The sequence below is a fragment of the Carassius gibelio genome, chromosome A23 (assembly GCF_023724105.1).
Source record: "Carassius gibelio isolate Cgi1373 ecotype wild population from Czech Republic chromosome A23, carGib1.2-hapl.c, whole genome shotgun sequence".
NCBI lineage: Eukaryota > Metazoa > Chordata > Actinopteri > Cypriniformes > Cyprinidae > Carassius > Carassius gibelio.
In genome coordinates this window covers 17,462,237-17,485,067 of record NC_068393.1, presented here as the reverse complement: position 1 = coordinate 17,485,067, position 22,831 = coordinate 17,462,237, and the positions used below count along the sequence as shown (strand labels likewise).

The 22,831-nt window shown below is 36.1% G+C and overlaps 1 protein-coding gene across 2 annotated transcripts; it reads left to right on the top strand.

Annotated features, from left to right (window-relative positions):
• The first annotated feature begins 1,260 nt into the window (after nt 1-1,260).
• On the top strand, nt 1,261-21,744 carry LOC127944621 (phosphatidylinositol 4,5-bisphosphate 3-kinase catalytic subunit delta isoform). Of its 2 annotated transcripts, none has more exons than XM_052540695.1 (23): nt 1,261-1,908; nt 3,150-3,324; nt 4,414-4,642; nt 5,161-5,387; nt 6,556-6,735; nt 7,462-7,617; nt 8,461-8,550; nt 9,588-9,806; nt 11,342-11,438; nt 11,728-11,858; nt 11,945-11,989; nt 12,208-12,375; nt 13,760-13,881; nt 14,202-14,345; nt 14,435-14,534; nt 15,084-15,262; nt 15,712-15,812; nt 15,935-16,013; nt 16,456-16,623; nt 17,860-17,983; nt 18,232-18,377; nt 18,784-18,916; nt 20,274-21,744. In XM_052540695.1, exons 2-23 carry the CDS (start codon nt 3,184-3,186, stop codon nt 20,406-20,408), a joined length of 3,114 nt encoding a protein of 1,037 aa, XP_052396655.1. In that variant the 5' UTR covers nt 1,261-1,908; nt 3,150-3,183; the 3' UTR covers nt 20,409-21,744. The 2 variants fall into 2 exon arrangements, with proteins under 2 accessions (XP_052396655.1, XP_052396654.1); XM_052540694.1 differs by having other exon boundaries at nt 1,607-1,908; nt 3,153-3,324.
• The last annotated feature ends 1,087 nt before the right edge of the window (nt 21,745-22,831 follow it).

Sequence of the window (22,831 nt, the reverse complement as noted above, 5' to 3'; positions counted from 1 at the left end):
GGTCTTTGGCTTTATTTCACTCTGAGTTTCTGTTCTGCACATACACTTCCTGTTTTCACAAGCTGTGAGCTTTCAATGGCGTGGTGCATTTTAGAAGCTTGTTATCATCACAGCACCACTATAGTCTTTTATATGACTGAAAAGAAGACCTATGAATGTCTGTGCAGATGATTAAACAGCATGTGGCTAATTACATGCAGTTTCAGGACTTGGATTCAATAGTGTTTTCATAATTGGGCCTGAGATTGTACTCCAATTGGATTACAAAACTTTTTTTTTATTTTTTTATAAATGCCTTGCAAATCTTTATAAGTTGAGGGGTTAAGTTAGGGCACCGCTTTAAGATTAATCTTTTGCGAATATTATTATTTTTCTTCTCAGCAATAAAATAATAGCCTTTTACTAGACGTCTACTTGCTGAAAGCAGACAACATTAGCCTGTTTGACAGAATGACTGGTGCTTTTAAGTGACTTCCCCAAGGACCCATAATCGTTATTCGCTGTCAGTGGCATCCAGAAATAGAGCTTCCTTACTCTCTCTCACAGGAAAACACGTCTGACCGGTTTCATTTAAAATGAGGAAATAATAAGTTCAATAATTCGGCGTGTTATGTACAGCATTTACTGGTATCACGTGACAACTGGTTTCGGATAATACTAGTAAACATGATCTGGAACACATTTCGTGTTTTTAAAAAAAATTAATGTATGAGTAGCTACCTTGAAAGACTGACTATGACATGAGCCAATAGTATTCGAGTACGGGCTTTGAGTGAGCATTTCATTGGTTGAACTTACTAAACGAATACGCTCCCTACAGTTAATCAGTCGTCTTTTTTAGTCTAAACAAGATTCGGTGCTGAACCAAAGCTCATTTGTGAACGAAAATTTTAATTTAAGTCAGTCGCATTCACAACAAGGAGATAAAGCGGCCGAAGGAATATGATTGCATACGCAGTTCAAGTTAATTGAAACGCGAAGGACTCGGCATCTTTGGCGAATCGGTTGAGTAAATGATTCAGTGACTGACTCATAACACTTTTCATCACCCTACAAGTATAAACTGGATCTTGGTGAACAAATTAAAAAAATTCGAGTCACTGGGATGAATCAGAAGACACATATTTGGATCACATTTTATTTGTTTTATCGCTTTTTGTTAATTTAAAGCTCATAATGCATAAATATGATTGACCAGAATGAAGTAATTACAGAGATGGCTTTCAAACGAATGCAACATGTTGCACGCGTGGAAACAGACCTAAAAAGCAGAGGAAGCCAGACGATGATGTGCGGAGGAAGAGTTAGGGACCGTTACTATTGTTTCAAACGTTATGAAAAGTGCAAACTTATTACATATGAAAGTTAAAATCATAAATCGTTTTATGTAATGAAAAAAACGGTGTCAGTTAATTCAAAGTCATTAGTCTTCAAAACATCAAATATATTTTATATTTTACTGTAACGCTTTCTCCAAACATATTCAGCCGATTTCTTTCTGAATGAAGGGCATGGTAACGCAGACATTTTTTTATTGTCAGTATTATGTCGTGCATGAATGACAACAAGAGAGAGAGAGAGAGAGAGAGAGCGAGAGAGAGAGAGAAGAGGAGGAAGTAAGTGAGCGCGAGAAAGAGGAAGAGAGAGAGAGACTAACGTACACAACACATGTCGATGATCCCTACGAGTTAGGAACGCGGTGCTCAACGCGCAGTGCAGACAGCCACTTTAACACCTCCAATCACTAAAGGATTATCAACACTGCTGTCATTTCAGACCTGTCAAACACTGGCATCTTGATCGGTGACCGAGATTCACGCACCTGGAAGATATCGGTCTTCAATGTCAAAGTAAAGGAGCATCGCTGTTTCTAAAGATGGAGAAATGAACCGCCGGTGACGCTTGAAGGTAAGTTGGCGCTGTCACATTGTCATATATTGTTTCATGTTTCCCATTACCAGAATGTGAAACAAGCACAGGCTTATTCATGGTGGCTTACGCAAAAATGTGTTGACACCTGCCTTTTTAAAAATGCATAATCAAATAATGTGATCTTTTTAATCGCTATGACTTTATATACCCCATATATTTTCGACAGACGCATAGTTTTAAATATAGTATAATATCTGTGAAATTGCTGTACTGATAAAAGATGATGTGCGCCACGTTTCTCGGATATTGGCCCTCCTGCCGGCTTTGTAACCCTATACAGTCCGACAATTCATCACAGAGCTGCAGTGTGTGCTTCAGACACATGCATAGCATATATGATATTAGATATTGATTAATATGATACAATGTAAAATCTAATCTCAGGGGCACCATACTTCTGTTTATGATTAATTGCAATTGAAATCTGCTTTAAATAGAATATTCAGTGTTCTTTTTTCATTGATAGTGTAAGTGTAATTGTATCGTTGTGTGCATATAAACAAGTTTATATTTTGTATACTTCCTAGTATGCACTGCTTTCATTTTCTTTAGCAGGTCAGTTGATACAAACCATTGCACAGTAATAATATTGCATAGAAATATAGTATAAAATTATATATCGTGATTAGTATAAACTTACTGCATAATAAGACACTCTCAATATTTACCACGTGAAAAGAAGTATATTCTATACTTAAAAAAATAGTAAGTTAATAGTATATTCTACATTAATTTTGAAGCTCATGTGCAACATTTGAAGTTTATAATAACTTGCGATATATTTCTATGTTTTTATTTGAACCATGTATTAATTGAGGTTTACTATTATGATCATGTTTTCAGATTTTTTTTTTAAGTTGTAGTGATCATAGAATCAACTATTTCTTTAATTATTCAGTACAAATATTCTGAACTTATCACACTTTTACTGACACATTCCATTGCTACTAGTCATGATAAAATGATTTCAATCATAATATGAATTATATGTTTTTTAAAGACCATGTGCTGCACATTTAAAAGCAAAGTGTCTTAATAATTATTTATTAAACAGCGTATGTTACATGCTCTCTCTTCTCTCTGAATATTAATTGAGCGTCTTGAGGTCACTCCCTGCCTCTGTAATTGGTTCACTGGGTTGTAACAGCTAGTAAACACTTCATGCATGTTCAGAATTGTATGACATGAACTGTTGTAAAGCGTCTATCTGTGTTCAGCAGTGGGGTCAGCTGTAGATGAGTTTCCTGCACCATGCCGCCGGGGGTCTTTGGCATGCAGGATGTGTGGGAGAGGGAGGGTCGGCAACAGGTCAACATGGAGTTCCTCCTCCCCACGGGGATCTACCTCAACTTTCCCGTAGCATGCAATGAAACCATTAGTACCATCAAGAAGGTGAGGAGACCCTCTGGTCACATGCAAACACCAAACATACTATTTTGCAGAAATTGGAGAACGTAGATAGTTGACATGGACTTTTTGTAATGAGCATCAACATTTTAGGTTAAAAAGGACAAAAAAGCACCACAAATAAGGTCCATACAACTTTGAAACTCTTAATGCATCTTAGAAAAAAAAATTGAAATCATTATTTGGTAAAATATCTTAACATCGTATCTTAAAGCTCCTTGTTTATATGAGAAGTGTCAATGTCCAGTTTGTAAACAGATCTTTCAATGAATTGGTTGATTTGGTCCACAAAATGGTCTGAACGATTTGTTCATGAGGGTGACTAAATTTTAAGGAACCACTACTATGAGGTCGTAAAACTGCATCTGTAATAATTAAGTTAACAAATAATAATAAAAACATTTTATTATATAGCAGGACATTTTGAGTACACAACATTATTTGATTGATTGGTTGGTGATAAAAAAAATCTATTGTTTATTTTTTATTTAATTATTACATTTGCTGGTTATTATATTCATAAAGTCGGATGGTTTAAAAAAAATCCCTTTATTTCAACAATTTAAAACTGACGGAAATTATATCCAAAAGTAAAAACCTGAAAGTAACCCAGTTGTTTAAGAAGTAAACAAAAAAATTGTATATACTGCTTTCGTCTTTTTACTTCTAATATACCCCAGACAAGTTTTGTTATATGTACTCTTGTTTGTACAATACGCTTGGTTCTCAATAGTAAATTATTTGATTGAATGGATAAGTTGTCACGCAAAATAAAACAAACAAAATATACTTTGATGATAATGAACAGATTTAATTTTCTGTGCTATTTCTGTGCTGGTGAACCACTATAGGCGTGATGTTCGCTAGCACAAAATGCATGGTTTTTCTAGTGAAGCTGGTTGACTAAGGAAGTCTTACTGGCTGAACTAGCCAGGAAGCGTAACAGCATCGTATGCTGGGTAACATCATTTAAAATAGTGGTATTAGATTGTCAGCACAAATTAATATAAATCAACTGTACTAGTCAAACCCATTGGCCACATTAAAATCCTGATATTGTGGCTTTTGTCTTAGATGGTGTGGAAGAATGCCAGGAACGAGCCTCTGTTCAGTGCCCTGAGTGACCCGGATGCCTACGTCTTCACCTGCATCAACATGACCGCGGAGCGGGAGGAGCTGGAAGATGAGCAGCGGCGCATGAGTGACGTTCGGCTGTTCTTGCCAATTCTCCGGCTGGTGGCCCGGGAAGGAGACCGAGTCGAAAAGCTCATCAACACCCAGATCAGTCTTCTAATAGGAAAAGGTTTGTGTCACACTGGTCCTCAGCTGACCTCAGAGTGTTTGGACGGCTCACAATTGAAACAGCTTGACGTTTACTCACCGCTGCAGCAGAATGATATGGCTTTGGCAGCTGTTCAGCAGAATTTGCTTATTTAAACTAAAAAAAAATTATGAACACGACAGGCTGATTCAGAATATCTGGTTGTTGTTGATCATTTCCCCTTTTTGAGATAGTCTTTTCTTACCTTGGGTAGTTTTGTAAAAACAAATTGAGGATGGTCACACAATATGTTCATGTTACCTTCTGCCTAATTCGACTAGATTCTAGTGAAAACGTATGATTGTGGGATTAATTGGATTTTATTATTTGCTTTTAGCATTGTGCTAATTTTTGTACGATATTACCGGCACAATTTTTTTGTGTCTCAGAGAGTTTAATTGTTGGTAGTTTTAGTGTTTGTAGTATTTTCTTAATGAATGTTAACAGGACAGTTTTAGCTCTCTGACTTTGTTCTAATTGGCACGAAACCTGCTCCACAGGTCACCATGAATTTGAATCCCAAAAAAACCATGAGGTGAATGAATTCCGAATGAAAATGCGGACATTTTGTGAAGAGCGTGCTCAGGTGCGGCAGATGTTGCCATGGGATCAATGGATGGAGTACAACTTCCCATGTGACTTGGAGCCGTGCTCTGTAGTGGCGCAATCGGGGAAATCATGCAGTGTCAAAAAGATTTTTGTCAATGTGAAGTTCGAGGGCAGTGAGGTGAGTAAAGTTCAAATTAATATACAATTCTTTTATGCTACGATTCAACTAATTAATTACTTTACTTTAATACTATGTATCTGCATTCTGTTTGTGCTGATAATGTAAAATGAGCATGTAATGTAGTCATTGACTATTAAATCCTCTCATGCAAAAGTCTAATTTTAGACTGACACATTTTCTGCCTTTGATATCACAAATCGTAACAGTGAGGAGACGTTTAGACGGTGATGATGTCACTGCAGCATCTGCAGGCACACATGGCTCTCACTGACCCAGTTTTCCAGAGTGAAGCCTTTGATAGTATTTATATGTGTTGTGGTGCCTGTCAATCCCCCACCCACTCAACACAAATGTTATTTACCTATGATCTTAAACCCTGTAATGAGTCTGAAGCGTGCAAAACAAAAAAGAAAAACTCCAGCAGCACTTGTTTTTATAATGCATGGCATGGACATCAAAAGCCAGACTGTTTCGACACCGCATTTGCAGAGAAAAACAATCAGATTATGAGTAATTAATTCTACTATCATAAGTGAACTCTGACCCTGTGCATATCAGTGATTATGAGGGAGTTTTCTTCTTTTTTTTTTTTTTACTATAACTAGAGTATGTTTTCTCTAACTTCTTTGAGCCAAGGACCCCTTTCATAACACGAACTGTTCAAAGGCCCCAGAGAATTGCTGTTACCATGGAAATGAGAATCATGGGAACCATGACCACCCACTCCCATAAAGCATAGTCTCCCCACACTCTCAGTCAACTTGGCATTCTCAGTTTTTGCCTATATTCAGATGCAGAATTTCCATATTTTTTTATTATACAGTACCATTCAAATGTTTGGGGTTTAAAGATATTTTTTATGTTTTTGAGAGAAGTCTCTTATGCTCAACAAGGCAGCATTTCATTGAATAAAAATAAGTTAAAACAGTAATACTGTGAAATAATGTAACAATTTAAAATAACTGTTTTCTATTTGAATATATATAAAAAATGTTTTATTAAGTATTTATTATATTATAGTCATGGCTTGTTAGCAATAGTTTCAGCCTATATTGAAAAAATGTATCCCAAACCGCAAGAACAGACTTGAATCTCTTTCCATGTTTTTTTTCCATATAATTTGTTTAGAGCCCCTGGTTATGCATTTCACATTTTGACTTTGTAGGAGACTTTCGTTCTCCAGCAAGATCCGCACGACCTGCCGGTTCTTCTGAAACAGAACGCCTTGAGAAAGAAGTCCACCGTGTTCCGATCGACAAAGCAGGAGAAGCCAGAGGACTACAGCCTTCAGATTAACGGGAGATGGGAGTTTATTTATGGAAAATATCCACTCTGCCAGTTTAAAGTAAGTCTGAAAATCACAACATCTTCTCGACTTCACAGCTACATTTTCTTTCAAATTCATATGAAAGCGTACACACTTTCAGACTCCAGGCTGCATGTCTTTTTATTTCTTGTCCTGTTGTTTTGCTAGTTCCATATATTACTGCAATGTAAAGTTTGCCAAGCTCTTCAGAGGCCTTGATTTGAATTCATCGTAGGTCTTTACTGCTCTGAAGTAGTTGTTGATTTAGAAACCGCTCATACCTACAAAGATGAGTCATATATTTCTACCAGCCTTCAAAACATCAACTACGTTAAAGATAATGTGATTTCAGCAGCATTACGCTACCTAAATGAACAGGCCGCAGGATCTGATGATGATTAGTCCAGGAGTACTGGATCTGGTCAGGTCTTTATAGTGTACATTTTGGAAAACAGGAACTGATAAAACCATCTGTACCTCTGCGACCGTTTCCATCCTTCACTGTCTATCTCTTTGTGTCTGTTTACGAAAAAACAAAATGCTTTTCCTCATTCATTTCTCATTTAAGAATTTTTGAGGCTTTTTTTTTTTTTTTGTGGACAGAGGACAAGAAATGATACAAAGAAAATGAATTCAGGACATGATTTGTGCCAGATTTGAACTTGTGCAACCCAAATGAGCACCATAACTCAATGTATCTTGAACGTATGAGCTATTTTTTTCTTAATTTGTTCTATCTCTTTTTTTTTTTTTTCACTCTGGCAGTATATTTTTACATGTTTGCATGGAGGTATCACCCCACACCTGACCATGGTGCATCATTCAGTCATCATCAAGTACCAGGAGGAACAGGGTGGCCTCAGTAACCAGGTGTCCAGGAGTCGTGCTCAGTCCAAACCACCCCCGCTGCCTCTGAAAAGGGTGAGAAGGCACTTTTACACCGGAACACGATCTGATATTAACAGGGGAACTTTTGTCACGTTTCTCTTGTAGCTTTTGTTGTAGACTTCAACCTCTCTGAACTTGATTTGCAATGCGACATCGCAATCATTTACCCGTGGTGACTTTTTGATCATGTGTGACCCCTTCATAGAAGTGCTTTGAATTAATGAGATGGAATAAAAATAATAATAATAAATTAATTGAAGCAATTCTAGCTAGTTTGAATTAGTATGACAATATCTTAGCCTTTAAACAAGCTAAGTTTTCGAACAAACCGTCATGCCAGTTTGTAACCATTTTACGCTTTAGCAAATTGGTGGCTAATTCGTAAAATCTTGGGCTGGACTTTCATGCTTATATAAAAAATTTTTCTAAAAACCATATATTTCTGGTTGCAAAAATAAATTGGCGCCTGTATTGTTAGAGGAATGCATTTATAAAGTTAGTTCCCCCTAAAATAGCTTCAATATAATTAATTTTATTAGCAGCTTGTAGTGTAGCTAACTACAGTTTTAAACAAGTAGCCGTTTCAAATCAACTTCCCCATCGCTACTGAGCATGTACGTTTCTTCTGTGGTTGTCTGATGTACCTGATATACCATTCGATGAAAGAACGATACTGAACCAAAATGAACTGCTTGGTTTACCTTCACAACATTAGATTCGAGCTAATGTTAGTTCCTCATTCTGTTGTTTGGTTTTGGTTTCTCTGTAACTGTCAAGCATGCTTGCACATTCGATTTTTAGCTTGCAAATGAAACTACAAGCATTTGATAATGAAGAAAAGGTTTCAGATGTTAACTAATACTTTTTTCTCAACAGCAAAACACGTCTTCGCTGTGGTCTATCCATGAGCCTTTCTATATATACCTTCTACAGGGCAGCCGAGTAAACGCGGATGAAGGCATGAAGGTAAAATTGCCTTTTTGTTTACATGTTTGTTTGTGTATCTTCATTTGTATATTGTTAGTAGGATGCATGTTGGGTTGTTGAGCATCTCAACTGTGGCAGGTAGTGAGGGGTGAAATCATGAACACTGTGGTCATGTGACCCTGACCACATATTTCCCATAATTCATCAGAAGCGGTTAAGTGAAACATCAAAACAGGAAGTGGGGAGTGACTATCTGGCTTTACGGCTCTCTCTTGGGCCTAGATTCTTAGAAAAGGCCGGCACTGTTGCTTCTGTTCACCACTCGCATCTCCTTTTTTGCTTGTCTGAGAAGTCAACAGTCACTGAACGTCTGTTTCTATTTTAAAAAAATTCATGAGAAACACATGTAGACCAGTCAGATATATATTTTTTTGGACAGGGTTAAATATGTCTACATGGGAAAGCATTTTATCATGCAAAAACGTTCATGTAATTGTCCCTCACAGCAATTTTTTGTTTAAGAAATCTGGCTTTCAAAATGGAGCTAGCGATGTCAGAATAATATTTTGACATGATTCGTGTGAAGAGTTCACATTTTCATTTCATTGTTCATAGTGCTCGGTTTGCTTTATTCTCAATGTTTATTGTTCCGCATGTCTTTCCCGTCTCTTGCCAAAGAGCTTTGAATTAGTCAGTCTTGTTCTCTTGCTCATTCTTCTTAATAATATAAAAAATATTATTGTATTTTAAGGTCAGAGGATAGAGTTTACGGACATTGTAAATGATAAGAATATAGTTATTTGAATTTGAGAAGGTTTTAAAAAAAAATTTGCGCTGAAACCACTGCTAGAGAAAAACATAATTTTCTTGTGACAACTGTTCCGTGTAACAAGTTACTCCACATGCTTTTTATGCCAGGAACTCGTTTACTTCCTCATACTTCACTCACTTCATTCATTCATGCATTCTTTTGTTTTCAGAAAACTAAAACTAGGTTTCTTCTCCTTAAAACTGTAGACTTTTTAAGGCCGATTTGAGACTAATCTCCAGCTCTGCGATCATTCTCTTTCTCTCAGCTGGTGGTTCAGGCTGGCCTCTTCCATGGCAGTGAGCTCCTGTGCAAAGTGGTCATCAGTAATGAGGTCAGTGTTTGCTCTGACCCCGTATGGGACCAGAAACTAGTGTTCGACATCAGCGTGAGTGACCTGCCTCGTATGAGCCGCCTCTGCTTTGCCCTCTACGGCGTCATTGAGAAGACCAAGAAGCGCCCAACCAAGAAGAAAAACAAAAGAGCGGTATGATTCATTTCGTTTTAACAGCAAACAAGTCCCTTAACAACCAACAGACTGACTGATGAGAGATGAGACACCTAACAGATGCTATACTTGGAGTGTTTGACATGCATGGCTGCTGAAGATGTTCACAGTGAATGTTGTTTTGAAGTTAAAGACATCTAACACACCACTGGTTGTATATTCAGCATGATGCAATATTATTTAAACCCTCACAACAGGATGTTGTGATCCATTTTCGCTCAGTGCGGGTAACCCAAAATTAAACGTTAGGACAGAGCAGCTAGTTGATGTCAAATCAAAACTCACCAGCCCGCCTCTTCATGGCCCTGTCTTTGTCATATAGCGTGTGTTGTTAACTGAAGGCGCAGTGTTGAAATTCCCAGGTGTCAAAGTGTGTGTGTGTGTGTGTTTTTGTGTGTGTATGGTGGACTGCTGTTGGCAACACCAACGCATCCACTTCTGCTTTCAGTGTTACTTCTCTTTCAGCAAACTAGAGAAGTCCACATGGGCGTGGGACATGAAGAGAAAAAAAGTGTCTCCTCCTGTTATACTCATTGCATTGTATACGTACTGTGCATTGTATTAGTTCTGATGGAACCCCATATTTCGCCATCTAGAAACTTAAGTGTATTGTTTATCTCTAGTTTATGATGAAATATTCATGTATATGTAGATGCATGGTAATAGAAATCATGTTCTTTTAAAATAAATCTATAATAGCTATAAAATTATATTTTTAATTATCCTGCAGTTTTTTGTAAATGACTCTGTATTCTGAAATTCTTTATGAATTATAAATTATTTTATACAATTTAATTAAAATGTTTATAATTCATTATAAATTGAATATTAAAAAATCATTTCTGAATTACTTTTAAGGTTTTCAAATATGGATTTCCATATATAGTTACCGTGTCGATTTTGTCAATACTGAATTAATATAAATTGGAATAGAATGTTTCTTTGATCATATTTAAGATTTTATATCTTATTTAAGATTTTAAAGTGTATAAATGTAACCTGTGTATTTATATATACTGTTACGTTATGTAGATTTAGGCTACATTGGCATGGATTGTGCAATTGAATTGGATTAGAAATTTAACTTTTTTTTCTTTTGTTTTAGTTTTTTATTTGTTAAAATGGGCAGATATTTGCAGTAAACTTTCAGTTTTACATCTATTAATTTCACCTTTTATATTTGACTGAATCTCTTTTTACAAAAAGGCGCTTCTAAAAACACTATTGATTGTGGTAATGTCTGTGTACAAATAGCAGCACTTTAATTTGATAACTGGACTACGTTTCAATCCTACGCAGGAAGGATTAGATCTGTTTTATGGGTCTGTTGGTAATCACTGCTGTTGTGACTGGAATATTTGGTTAGTCGGTTAAATCGTCACCTCCCACAACTCCGGCATTAGTGTACAGAGTTGTTTAGTTGACAGTGTCACCTCTCCCACATAAAAAGACTGTTGTGTAAAGTGTAATCCCAATATGGTTAATAAACCTCCAAATTAACCCTCTTTTCACAGGACTGCCCTCTAGCCTGGGTTAACACGATGGTGTTTGACTACAAGGACCAGCTAAAAACTGGAGAATTTTCCCTGTCCACATGGCCATCAGTCCCAGGTACATTTACTTGTATAATTATGATAAATCACTTATTGAATTCCTCAACTGTAAGTTGCTTTGGATAAAAGCATCTGCCAAATGAATAAATGTACATGTAAAAATGTAAAATGAACAGTAGCTCATGCTGTTTACAGCTACTTCTTTTGGTTTGACCTTTGGTCAAGTTATTTTCAATGATTTAAAGAATGATTTTAGAGTCCTTTTTAGAATGGTTAATTTTAGTTATTTCATATCAGGATTAGAGGCATCAGTTCAGGTTTTAAAAGCTCAGTCGCTTTATTTTTAGATGATAAAGGAGATTTGTTGAATCCTATGGGCACTGTGGAGAAAAATCCAAACATTGACAGCACGGCCGGTCTTCTGATTCGCTTTCCCAACATCAGACCACACCCCCTGTATTATCCTCCAATTGAAAAGGTGCCTTTTTGTGGTTCTCCTTAATGTGTGTATGCTTCTCATAATGTCTGTACGTTTTATGGAAATTATCTTCATATTATTTTCAGCTAAATGATCTGGGAATGAATGGTGAAAAAGCTTCAAAAGAAGAGGTACGTAATAGCATGAATTGGTCTGTTAGAGGAGAAACATGCCATGAGATGGAAATGGTTGCTACATTAGGGCCTGTATTTCTACAGCACTGTTAAGAGTTGTGGTTAGCTGAAGCATTGAATGTTTTCCAATGATTGATTCTTATCACTAGAGACGAAAGCGCTAAAACTACTTTAGGAGACTTTCATCTAAACAGACGTGACTGTTTTCTTTTTAGCACCTGAAACTGAAAGAGATTGTGGACAATAAAAATTACACCGAGTTCTTTGAGGATGAGAAGGAGCTTCTGTGGAAATTACGTGAGGAGGTGAGGCAGCGATACCCGGAGAGCCTCCCCAAACTCCTCCTCATCACTAAGTGGAACAAACACGAGGACGTGGCTCAGGTATGTTGAACCACTAGTTCCTCGGGATAGGATTATTTTTAGGCATTGAAAAATGAACCCTTTTGCGTTGCTAAAAATACTTTATCAAAGCTGGTGTTCTGAGGGTCTTTTAAAAATCACTTGTAATTCTCTCATTATGCTATATATCACCAAACATTTCATTCAGTCTTTTTGTCAATGGCAGTTTTGCCAATGTACATGAACTCAGGTCAGTGAGGCCTACATTCAGAGAAATATAAAACCTGCAATAATTGAAACAAAACAAGTTGATAAAAAGATTGAATCCAATATTTGGTAATAAAATAGCATATAGATTTTTTTTTGTCTGTGATTTTTCTCTGGGAGCACCACAAGTGTAACGAGGAAGTGAAAACAGACAAAAAAAGTATAAAAATGAGTTGTTATTCTCTGTGTGAGCAAAGTCAATAGGTTTTAGTCCAATGTGATAAAATTAAATTAACTATAATTTTCGAGAAAAAGAAGGTCAGAATATCCGGAGGGTTAATTATTCCAGGAAAAACCATATAAAAGGCACATTTAAAATAAATGTGAATATAATTGCTTCTGTCATTTACATTTTAATATGAATTTATTTTCCTATTTTGGACTTAACCTGTTAAATGTCACCCTGTCCCGTATACGGAACGCCTACGTTGACTATACTATATTACAAATCTAATCTAATAAATCTAATCTAATCTAATCTTGACAAACAATATATCGTTGGAAAGGTCTAAGACTCCCAAATATATATTTTACCAATATTTTTTGTTAAAAATTATGTAGGAAAAGTAATAGATGAATTTATGACATGAGTGCACCCTCAGAAATCTATATTACAAAAGGAGCTTTGTTTTGTTTAAAAAAAGACTTCCTCGTTGCCTTTTTCTTTATCACATTTTAGAAATCATCAGAAGTTATATATCACTTGAAAACATAAAATCTCAAAATTCATCCTTCAAAACCCCTATTTTAAAATCAGACATTGCATTACCATGTAAATGGTAGATCAAAATCATGTTACAAAATGTTTTCAGTCATGAATTATAAAAATTTATGTTTGTATCATGCACATTCATGTCTATCTTCAAAAACGTGAGTGACAGTTAACAGGTTAAAGGGTTTTGGAGGCAAAGGTTAGTCAAACAAGCGTCAATAATGCAAAACAAAACCAAAAATTATCCTTTTATTTCAGGTCATTTGTTAAAAAGGAGTATTTTGAAAATAAAAAAGTTCTTAAAAATTAAATATTAAAATTTATTTGCTCATTATATCACATCTCTCTCACACCTTTACCACCACCCAGGATGCTTTTCTTTTAAACTTTAGGGTTTGAGAGGTTTTTGTACACTCCAATTCAGTGCATTTTTTTATTTTATTTTAGATGGTTGGTTTGTTACGAAAATGGCCAGAATTGCCTGCTATACATGCTCTAGAACTTCTGGACTACAGTTTCCCGGACCCTCATGCCCGCTCCTTCACCATCCGCTGCCTCAGGAAGTTGAGGTGGGTGGCACTGCATCTATAATCAACACCTGAGAGCTAAAAAAAAACTAAACAAAAAAAGCACAGTCAGCACAGGCTCTGTCATGCATACATGTCAAAATCATAGGAAAAAAATACCTTTATTCAAATGGCTTTTAACATTTGTAGAGCCATTCAAAAAAGCACTTGCACTAATCATTTAAATAATTAATTTTATTAAAGTTTTCTTTAATTTGCATGTCAAGAGAGCCTTGTCTGAACTGGATATTTATGAGGGATTTATATTCAGATTTATTCATATTCAACTTGGCTCCTCTAATGCATTTTATTTTTCTCAACAGTGATGATGAACTCTTTCAGTACCTCTTGCAACTAGTGCAGGTTCTGAAGTATGAATCCTACCTGGATTGTGACTTGACCTGTTTCCTGCTTGAGAGAGCCCTGGCCAACAAAAAAATAGGTCACTTCTTGTTTTGGCACCTCAGGTATGAATTCATCTTCTTATAGTGCTCTGCAGCAATGCACCCCCATTCCTTTCAGTGTCATTTAGGCTTTGTTTCTGCTCCCTCTGTAGGTCAGAAATGCATGTGTCCTCAGTCAGCTTGAGATTTGGACTTATTCTGGAGGCGTACTGTCGTGGGAGCATCTTTCACATCAAGAGCTTGATGAAGCAGGTTTGTTGCATTACTAATGTGTCATATTATTATTAGATTTTTATTAACTAGTCTTTTATGACCTGATGCAAACTACTTTTATTCTCTTGTATTTTGCTTTCCGGGGCCCTTTTTTGACACTCGGGGGCCCCAAACTTAACACTTGACTTGTTTTCTCTGTTACCGGTTCTGGTAAATGTCACTTTGCGCTGTGTCTTTTCTTGCATGAAACGACGCCTGTTCGTTCAGGCACATAATATATGTACATGTATAAATATAGTAAGTAAGCACAAGGGTGCTGGAATATGTTTTTTGTTGCAGCAGCAGTTCCACAGTGACTGTACTCAGAACTCGTCTTCTTTTGAATGTTTAATAATAGCCAAACCACTGGAAGGAAGGGGAACTGCACTCTGCTGCTCAAAGTTTGCAGCACGTTTTTACATGCCTCCTCAGATATTGATTATCACACGCATGTTAAATCCCTACTGCTTTAATCCAGTCCTGTCACCAAATGCAACATGTGCGTATATGGATTTGTCTATACTTCTGTATTATCTCTGTCCCCGACAGAATGAGGCTCTGAATAAAATGAAAGCTCTCAATGACTTTGTGAAATCCGGCAGTCAGAAAGCAACCAGGATACAGACTACAGAGGACATGAAAGTGTGCATCAAACAGGACACTTACATGGAAGCGCTTTCGGATGTCGTTTCTCCTCTCAACCCAAGCATCGTGCTGTGTGAACTATGGTACCATTCAAATGCATGTTAATGAAGTAGATTTATAGTAAACTCTTAAATCAGATAATATAACATCTATAATAGATTTTAGAGGTTGTCGTGTCAGCTCGTGTTAAATGATATTTTTTTGGTGAACATCCTACAGATGGTGTGTTATTTAGCAATGTAGATTTCATGATAACTGGAATGATTGTGTAAAACACTTTTTAAGTAATCTCTCATTATGCACTTTGTAAAGGTTTTATGGGTTGTTTTAAGTTTTCAAGCTTAAACTGAATCAATGGCATAATGTAATATTACAGAAGCAATATTTTTTTTTTTCAGGGTAATCCCGCTAAATGTTTAGGTGCATAACATACTGTACAAGTTACGCATACAAGCATTTACCAGAAAGCAAAAAGCCTGTTTTGCAACCATTTGTGGACGTGTGTTCTTGATTCTAATCTTTTTTGTTTCAGTGCAGACAAGTGTAAGTTCATGGACTCAAAGATGAAACCGCTGTGGCTGATGTACAAGAACAAATATGATAATGTGGGCATTATCTTCAAGAATGGAGACGGTATGGACACAAAGTCATGCTTACACAGTTTTTGCTTGCGCTGAAGATCTTTTTCCCCCTCAGTTTTTGATTGAAAAAACAAAAAACAAAGACTGACCCTTTTCTCTGTATTTTTTTTTTAGATTTGAGGCAGGATATGCTAACCCTTCAGATGATTCAGCTAATGGATGTTTTATGGAAAACAGAAGGTCTTGACCTCAGGTTTGTATAGTTTACTTTGTTATCCGTCAAGATTATTAATTTGCAGAAAATGTGTGCAGTGAATAAGCACCTATACATTAGCGCTTGTGTATATAGATTATATAGATTGTGTATAGATTATAAACAAAAGAGGGGGGGGGGGCTATTTTTAATTTACATTGTAAACTATAAATATTTTATAGATGTAATATTTTTATAATATTTATTTACATATAAATAAAAATCTTATTTACACACGTGTAATATTTCTCTCTCACACACACACACACACACATTTTTTAATCTTAATTATTTTTTTTTCTGTGAGAAATATTAGATCATGTGGGAAAAAAATAAAAATAAATATATATATATATATATATATATATATATATATATATATATATATATATATATATTCAAAATAGTAATTTCTTAATTATGAGTGTTTTCTGGGTCCCAGAATGCTGCCCTACGGATGCCTGTCAACCGGAAATAAAACGGGTCTTATCGAGGTGGTGAAAAACTCAGACACTATCGCCAACATCCAGAGAAATAACAGCAACAGTGCAGCCACTGCTGCCTTCAACAAGGACGCTCTTCTCAACTGGCTTAAATCCAAAAACCCAGGGTGAGCAGCACACTCTCTAGCCTTACACCGCGCCACAGCTTGTGTGGTGTGAATGCTGCAAGCAAGCGTAACGTAGCCAACAAATTTAGCATCACTTAGACATGCAATGTATTTTTTACTTTCAAACCTCACTCACAGGGTTAAACTCTCTTGGCTCATTTGACCTTTTGGTTTATATGAAACTATAGGGTAACATCAAATGCACTTTGGTTGCAGAAGTTGCAGCAGTGGAGTACATTTACCCCATGTTATGCTGCGTTTACAATTTCATTTGTTCTTGGCAGGTGTTTTCTGCCAAAGTGGCTTCATATGCTTATTGTTTTTTGTGATAACAGCCAAGTATAAAAGCTGAGCACTAAGATGAAACCACAACGTGCGTTGCATTGTGTAACAGTATGCTTTTGCAAGTTGTCGATCCTGTCAGAATGGGGGGGGGGGTGACCTTTTCCGAAATGCACTGCTTTAGAGAAGTCTGAGTGTTGGGGTCTTTTTGGGGACAAACTAACCTTCAGCATCAGCACATATTCCCAGTGTACTTGGGGACATGACTTATCTTAACATCCTATCTGTGTGATGTTTTAGCATTTAGGCAACTTACAAAACTACTTTTGGTTAAGCGTATGTGGCTAACCAAAAAAAAAAACCAGCTACTCACTATGATGCATGCATGATTTTTCCTCGAGTATCCTGTTTATACTCTTGAAACTAAAGTGCAGTAAACTGAAGACAATGATGTCTTCCCTGAAACCGATATATGCCCCCTGTGGACATATCCAGTTCTGTGCTGCTTGTCCATTTACTGTAAATGTTATGCTAAATCGTAAGGAGTATGGGACACATGTAATAGGTCCTGTCCATTGCTTGCAGATTGGATGATGTTGTCTAGTGTTTTCATGTTGCATTTTGGTCTTTAAGAAATGAGTGAGTACATAAGGAAGCACATTATTTACTGAGCAGTTTACTTTCTAGTATTACTTCTAGTATAACTTCTTATGGAATCTGAGCTAAGGTGGAAAGAGGCATATAACATATTCACAAGGCAATATTAATGTTGAATGTCTCAGGTGAGTCATAGAGTGAATGAAAAAGATCACGCAGAAACAAAGCTGCAAATGTTTAACCCTTTAAGAAAGGCTAATCTATTTATCTATTATATGTAATATACATTATACGTATGTTTGGGGGGGGGAAAACAGCAATGGGTTATGAATTAAAATATTATTTTCTTTTTTTCAGGGATAAACTGGATCAAGCAATTGAGGAATTCACCCTCTCCTGTGCAGGCTACTGTGTAGCCACATATGTTCTGGGAATAGGGGACCGTCACAGTGACAATATAATGATCAGGGAAACGGGTCAGGTGAGAGTGAACTCAGTGCCCCAGTAGTGCTGTGTAATCATAAATTGTTTCACAAGATGGCACCAGCCACCTATATGAGAATGGGTTGCACTTATCCTATTTCACATACTCCTGTATTCCTCAACTGTCAGTCGCTTTGGATAAAAGTTTCTGCCAAATGAATAAATGTACATTTTATAATTGTCTTTTAAGTTTGAATTTTATAATAATTGAAGGTATGCTTAAGATTTTCTCTTTATTGTTTGCAGTTATTCCATATAGATTTCGGGCACTTTTTGGGGAACTTCAAGAGCAAATTTGGGATCAACAGAGAACGTGTGCCTTTCATTCTGACGTACGACTTTGTCCATGTGATTCAGGAGGGACGGACCAACAACAGCGAGAAATTTGAACGGTCAGTACATATGTTTTTTTTTTCATTCATGGCCTAATTCTCGACTTGATCGCAAACACAAAGCTAGTTGGCATATTCTGACTTTCATTTAGTGGTTTGTTCTACACTATAACCATTCTAAACTGGTCTTGTTCTGTAGTTTACTTCCATTTTCATCAGCAGTGTTACAAAAGTTCAACACCTGTGTAAAACTGTCAGCACAAAAAGAAGCAACTAAGTTTCTATTCTTTCAAACAGAATTTTTTTTTTTTATTTCCTCTGTAAAGTATGGAAACTGCTGACTGCTTATAACCAGAATACATTTATATGTAACCTGCTAATAAATGGAAGGTTTTAGTTGGGAAAGAGAATATGTAAAATTCATTATTAAATAAAGAAAGAGTACATGTGTTCGTATCTTCGCCAGGTTTCGTCAGTGCTGCGAACAAGCCTACAAAATCCTCTGCAGGAATGGGATTCTTTTTGTGAATCTTTTTGCCTTGATGAAAGCTGCAGGACTCCCTGAGCTCAGTTCTTCCAAAGACATACAATATCTCAAGGTAAAAACTGCACAGAGAGGAATTATTTATTACCAATGAGATGGCTGCTATTTACAGTTTCTCTAGTGCTTTGCAAGCATGGAATATCAAACCTAAATGGATGACATCTAAAGACAGTTATGTATCAGATTGGTTTTTAAGACCAGGCTAAAACAATATGTTACCTCTAATTTTCCATTACAGAGTTCAAGATTGTCATCATAATTGTCAAACCTCTATAACTTTATCTTTTTGTGGAACACACACACAAAAAGATAATTTTAAATATAGTATGGAGAAAAAAAGAGAGACATTCTCAAAATATTTATAATCTACAGAAGACAGTAATTCATGCAATAACATGAATGTTAATTTAGTAAATGTTTACATAATTTAGTTTAACTGTCCCTTTAAAAATATGGTTCACCCAAAAATTAATCTTTGCTGAAAGTTCATCTAGACCGTTTTAAAGAAATTTTGCATTACATCACTTGCTCACCAATGGATCCTCTGCAATGAATGGGTGCCGTCAGAATGAGAGTCCAAACAGCTGATAAAATGTGACCGTAATCCACACGACTTCAGACCATCAGTTAATGTTTTGTGAAGTGAAAGGCTGTGTTTATAAGAAACCAATGAATGGGTGCCGTCAGAATGAGAGTCCAAACAGCTGGTAAAATGTGACCGTAATCCACACGACTTCAGACCATCAGTTAATGTCTTGTGAAATGAAAGGCTGTGTTTATAAGAAACCAATTCATCAAAATGTTTTGAACTTCTAGCTAAAATACTCTAAAAATGTCCTCTTTCCATAATAATGTATTGCCTGAATCAGGAGAGAAATACAGCATGCATAGATCAAACACTATTTACAAGTTCCATGTAAATAGTCCAAAACCCCTCTAAACAAAAATGTTGGTGGATTTTGATTTGAGAGGACAACAGTGGATAGGATTATGCATTATTATGGATTATGGACATGTATATTGGCCAACAGCAATGGTTTAAAGGTAAAACCCCTAATTGAAAAATCAGTTTCTTATAAAAACAGTTTTTTACTTTACAAGATTTTAGTGTGGATTATTGTGGTGTTTTTAACAGCCATCTGGACTCTCATTCTGATGGCACCCATCCACCACAGAGGATCTATTGGTGAGCAAATAACGTAAATCTAAATTTGTCATGATGGAGAAACAAACTCATCTAGATCTTAGATGGCTTAATGGTGAAAAAAAGTAAACAAATTTTCATCTGGGTGAACTATTCCTTTAAGAGTCATTCATTAGAAGAATAATGAATGTCATAACCAGGTGGATATAGAATATGTTCAGTGCTGACATTCCACCTCCATCATGACAGATCGTTCTTTTTCTCTCAGGACTCTTTGGCACTGGGGAAATCTGAAGAGGAAGCACTGAAGAACTTTAAAGTCAAATTTAATGAAGCTCTCAGAGAGAGCTGGAAGACAAAGGTGAACTGGATGATGCACACTTTTGCCAAAGATAACAGATAAATGGCACTTGATCACAGGAGACCTACCGAAACCCTCTTGATGCTGAGTTTTGATTTAAACAAATGCAGCTTCAAACACAATAAATGTTGCACTGCTGTCAGGCATTTATGGCATTATACTTCCATGCAAAAGCAAAAAAAGTTCAAATGCTAGATTTGGTGTTTAAAATCCAGAAATTCAGTCAAAAAAGTTCCTGCGTTTTTCTTTTGCAGGGCACTATATACATCAACAGCTGTTTAGCTAATGTTTACATCAGTGACGTAATATTAAATAAATGTATACATTTGGTTTAGTGAGATCTACTGCTTGAAATGAGAGTCATTTCAGATACATGTTGTATTTGCAACACACTGCACTGGAAATCAAAGCTACTAATTTAACATACTGTATTGGCGTGCCACTAATTTAACTAGCATCTCTGGTTTGTATCTGTCTCACTTGTGTACCAGCACCGAGCAGGCGAGATTAATGTATTTATAATTTCTAATTGTACAGCATAAATAATTGCCTTTGGTTCTGAAGAAGAAAGCACTTTGTGTTTTCATACGGTTTACATTTTTGTTTCGTTACATGAATGTGTTTGGTTGTACATATTCTTTAGTGTATCATACGTATATTTACATTCCTTAAAACAGTATTTTTTTTTTTCAGTTGAATTATTTGTATAAAAGGAAAATTGTTCATCAGGAAAGCCTTTGTATAGTGGTGTACATGAGAAGACATTTTTTTTTATGTCAGTGTAGAAATGAGCCTTAAATATTTTGTATTTGTGGGGTATTCTGTGCCTTTGGGATGAGACACAAGCCATCTTGAAGTCGTGTCCAAAGAGTCTGCGTTTTGTTCAGTGAAATGTGTTCAAAGGATTTATGCCTTGTACTACTGTACTATAAATCAGGATAAAAGTGGAATATCATTGCTCTTGCAATTGTAGAACATTGCGCTGTTAATTGTGTACCTATTTTGAATATAGAGTCAGTCAAAGCTTGTGTTTTCTCTTCCTGTAAACCTTAATCAATTCCAGAATGTGTCGCCACAGTATTCTCGAAATGAATCCAATGCTACTTGATACATGAAGATACTTTTTCTCAACAGATGCTTAAATGTTGTTTATTTTGAATCTTTAAATGTCCTCTAGAATGTGATTTAAAAAAAAGAGATTTAAAGTTAAATCCATCTAATCTTTATATATGAAAGTAAGGAAGATTAGTGGACAGAGGAATAACTTTCACATAATGAATGGATTTTAGCATTGATTCAGGTATTGATTACTGTCTGTTGGACTACTTGCAGAGTACCTCTCATGCTGTGTGTTTTTTCAAGCCATCATTATTTTGCTTTTGTTTGTGTATAATGAGCTTTAGTCACTTCACAGTGTGAAACTGGCCAGGATCTTGAATTTCTCAGTTTACTTATGTATTGTTTCAGTTTTTAAACGACTGCTTTATGAAGTTTTCAGAGATGTTATGGAAGTGTGATGTTCATATTCTTTTTTTTTTTTTTTTTTGCCATAAATTATTGATTATGAAATTGATTTGTGGGGTATTTATTTATTTATTTGAATTGAATGGTTTTGATAGTGGTTTCAGAGGCACTGGGAAAGGAACTGGACCTTTGGCTGTTTATGTATCTGCCTCTGTTTTTCTGATATTAAATGAATAGTTCACCCAAAAATTTATATTTAAAACCCTCAGGCCGTCTTAGATGTAGATGTAGTTTTTTTCTTCATCTGAACAGATTTGGAGACATTTAGCGTCATATCACTTGCTCACCAAAGGAAATGGGTGCCGGTGTCTTAACGTTAGATTAGTTTCTTAAAAACACAGTTTTTTCACTTTACAAGATCTTGATTGATAGATTGGAGTCATGTGGATTATTGTTTTTATCAGCTATTTGAACACTCATTCTGACGGCACCCATTCACTGCAGAGGATCCACTGGTGAGCAAGTGATGTAATGCTAAATTTCTACATCTTGATGACCTGAGGTTGATTACAATTTCATTTTTGAGCAAACTATTCCTTTTATGATGACTGTCACAATGTGGCTGATTTACCCGAATTCACCCTACTTAATTTCCAGAATTCAAATTAGTGTGGGACAGGAAGTTAAATATGCCTGATCAGCAGTTGAATGTTATTATTGTGTGTGTTGGAGAAATTTACACAGTGAAAATGAAATGTGGAAAATGAATAGGGGAAGTGGGAGCTACATGAGAGCTCAATCTTTATTGTGTAATGAATGATAAACGAGGCTTTCCCAGTGTGAGGAGTCCTGTAAATGAGACTGCTGGGAAACTCTCAGAAACATATGCTCTGAGACTAGGGCTTAGAAATAGTGATGATAACCGCAAGAACAGTGAGTTCTGTTTTAGCTCAGCTGAAGGATTTTCTGTAATAGGGCAATCGGTATTTAATCCTGAGAAA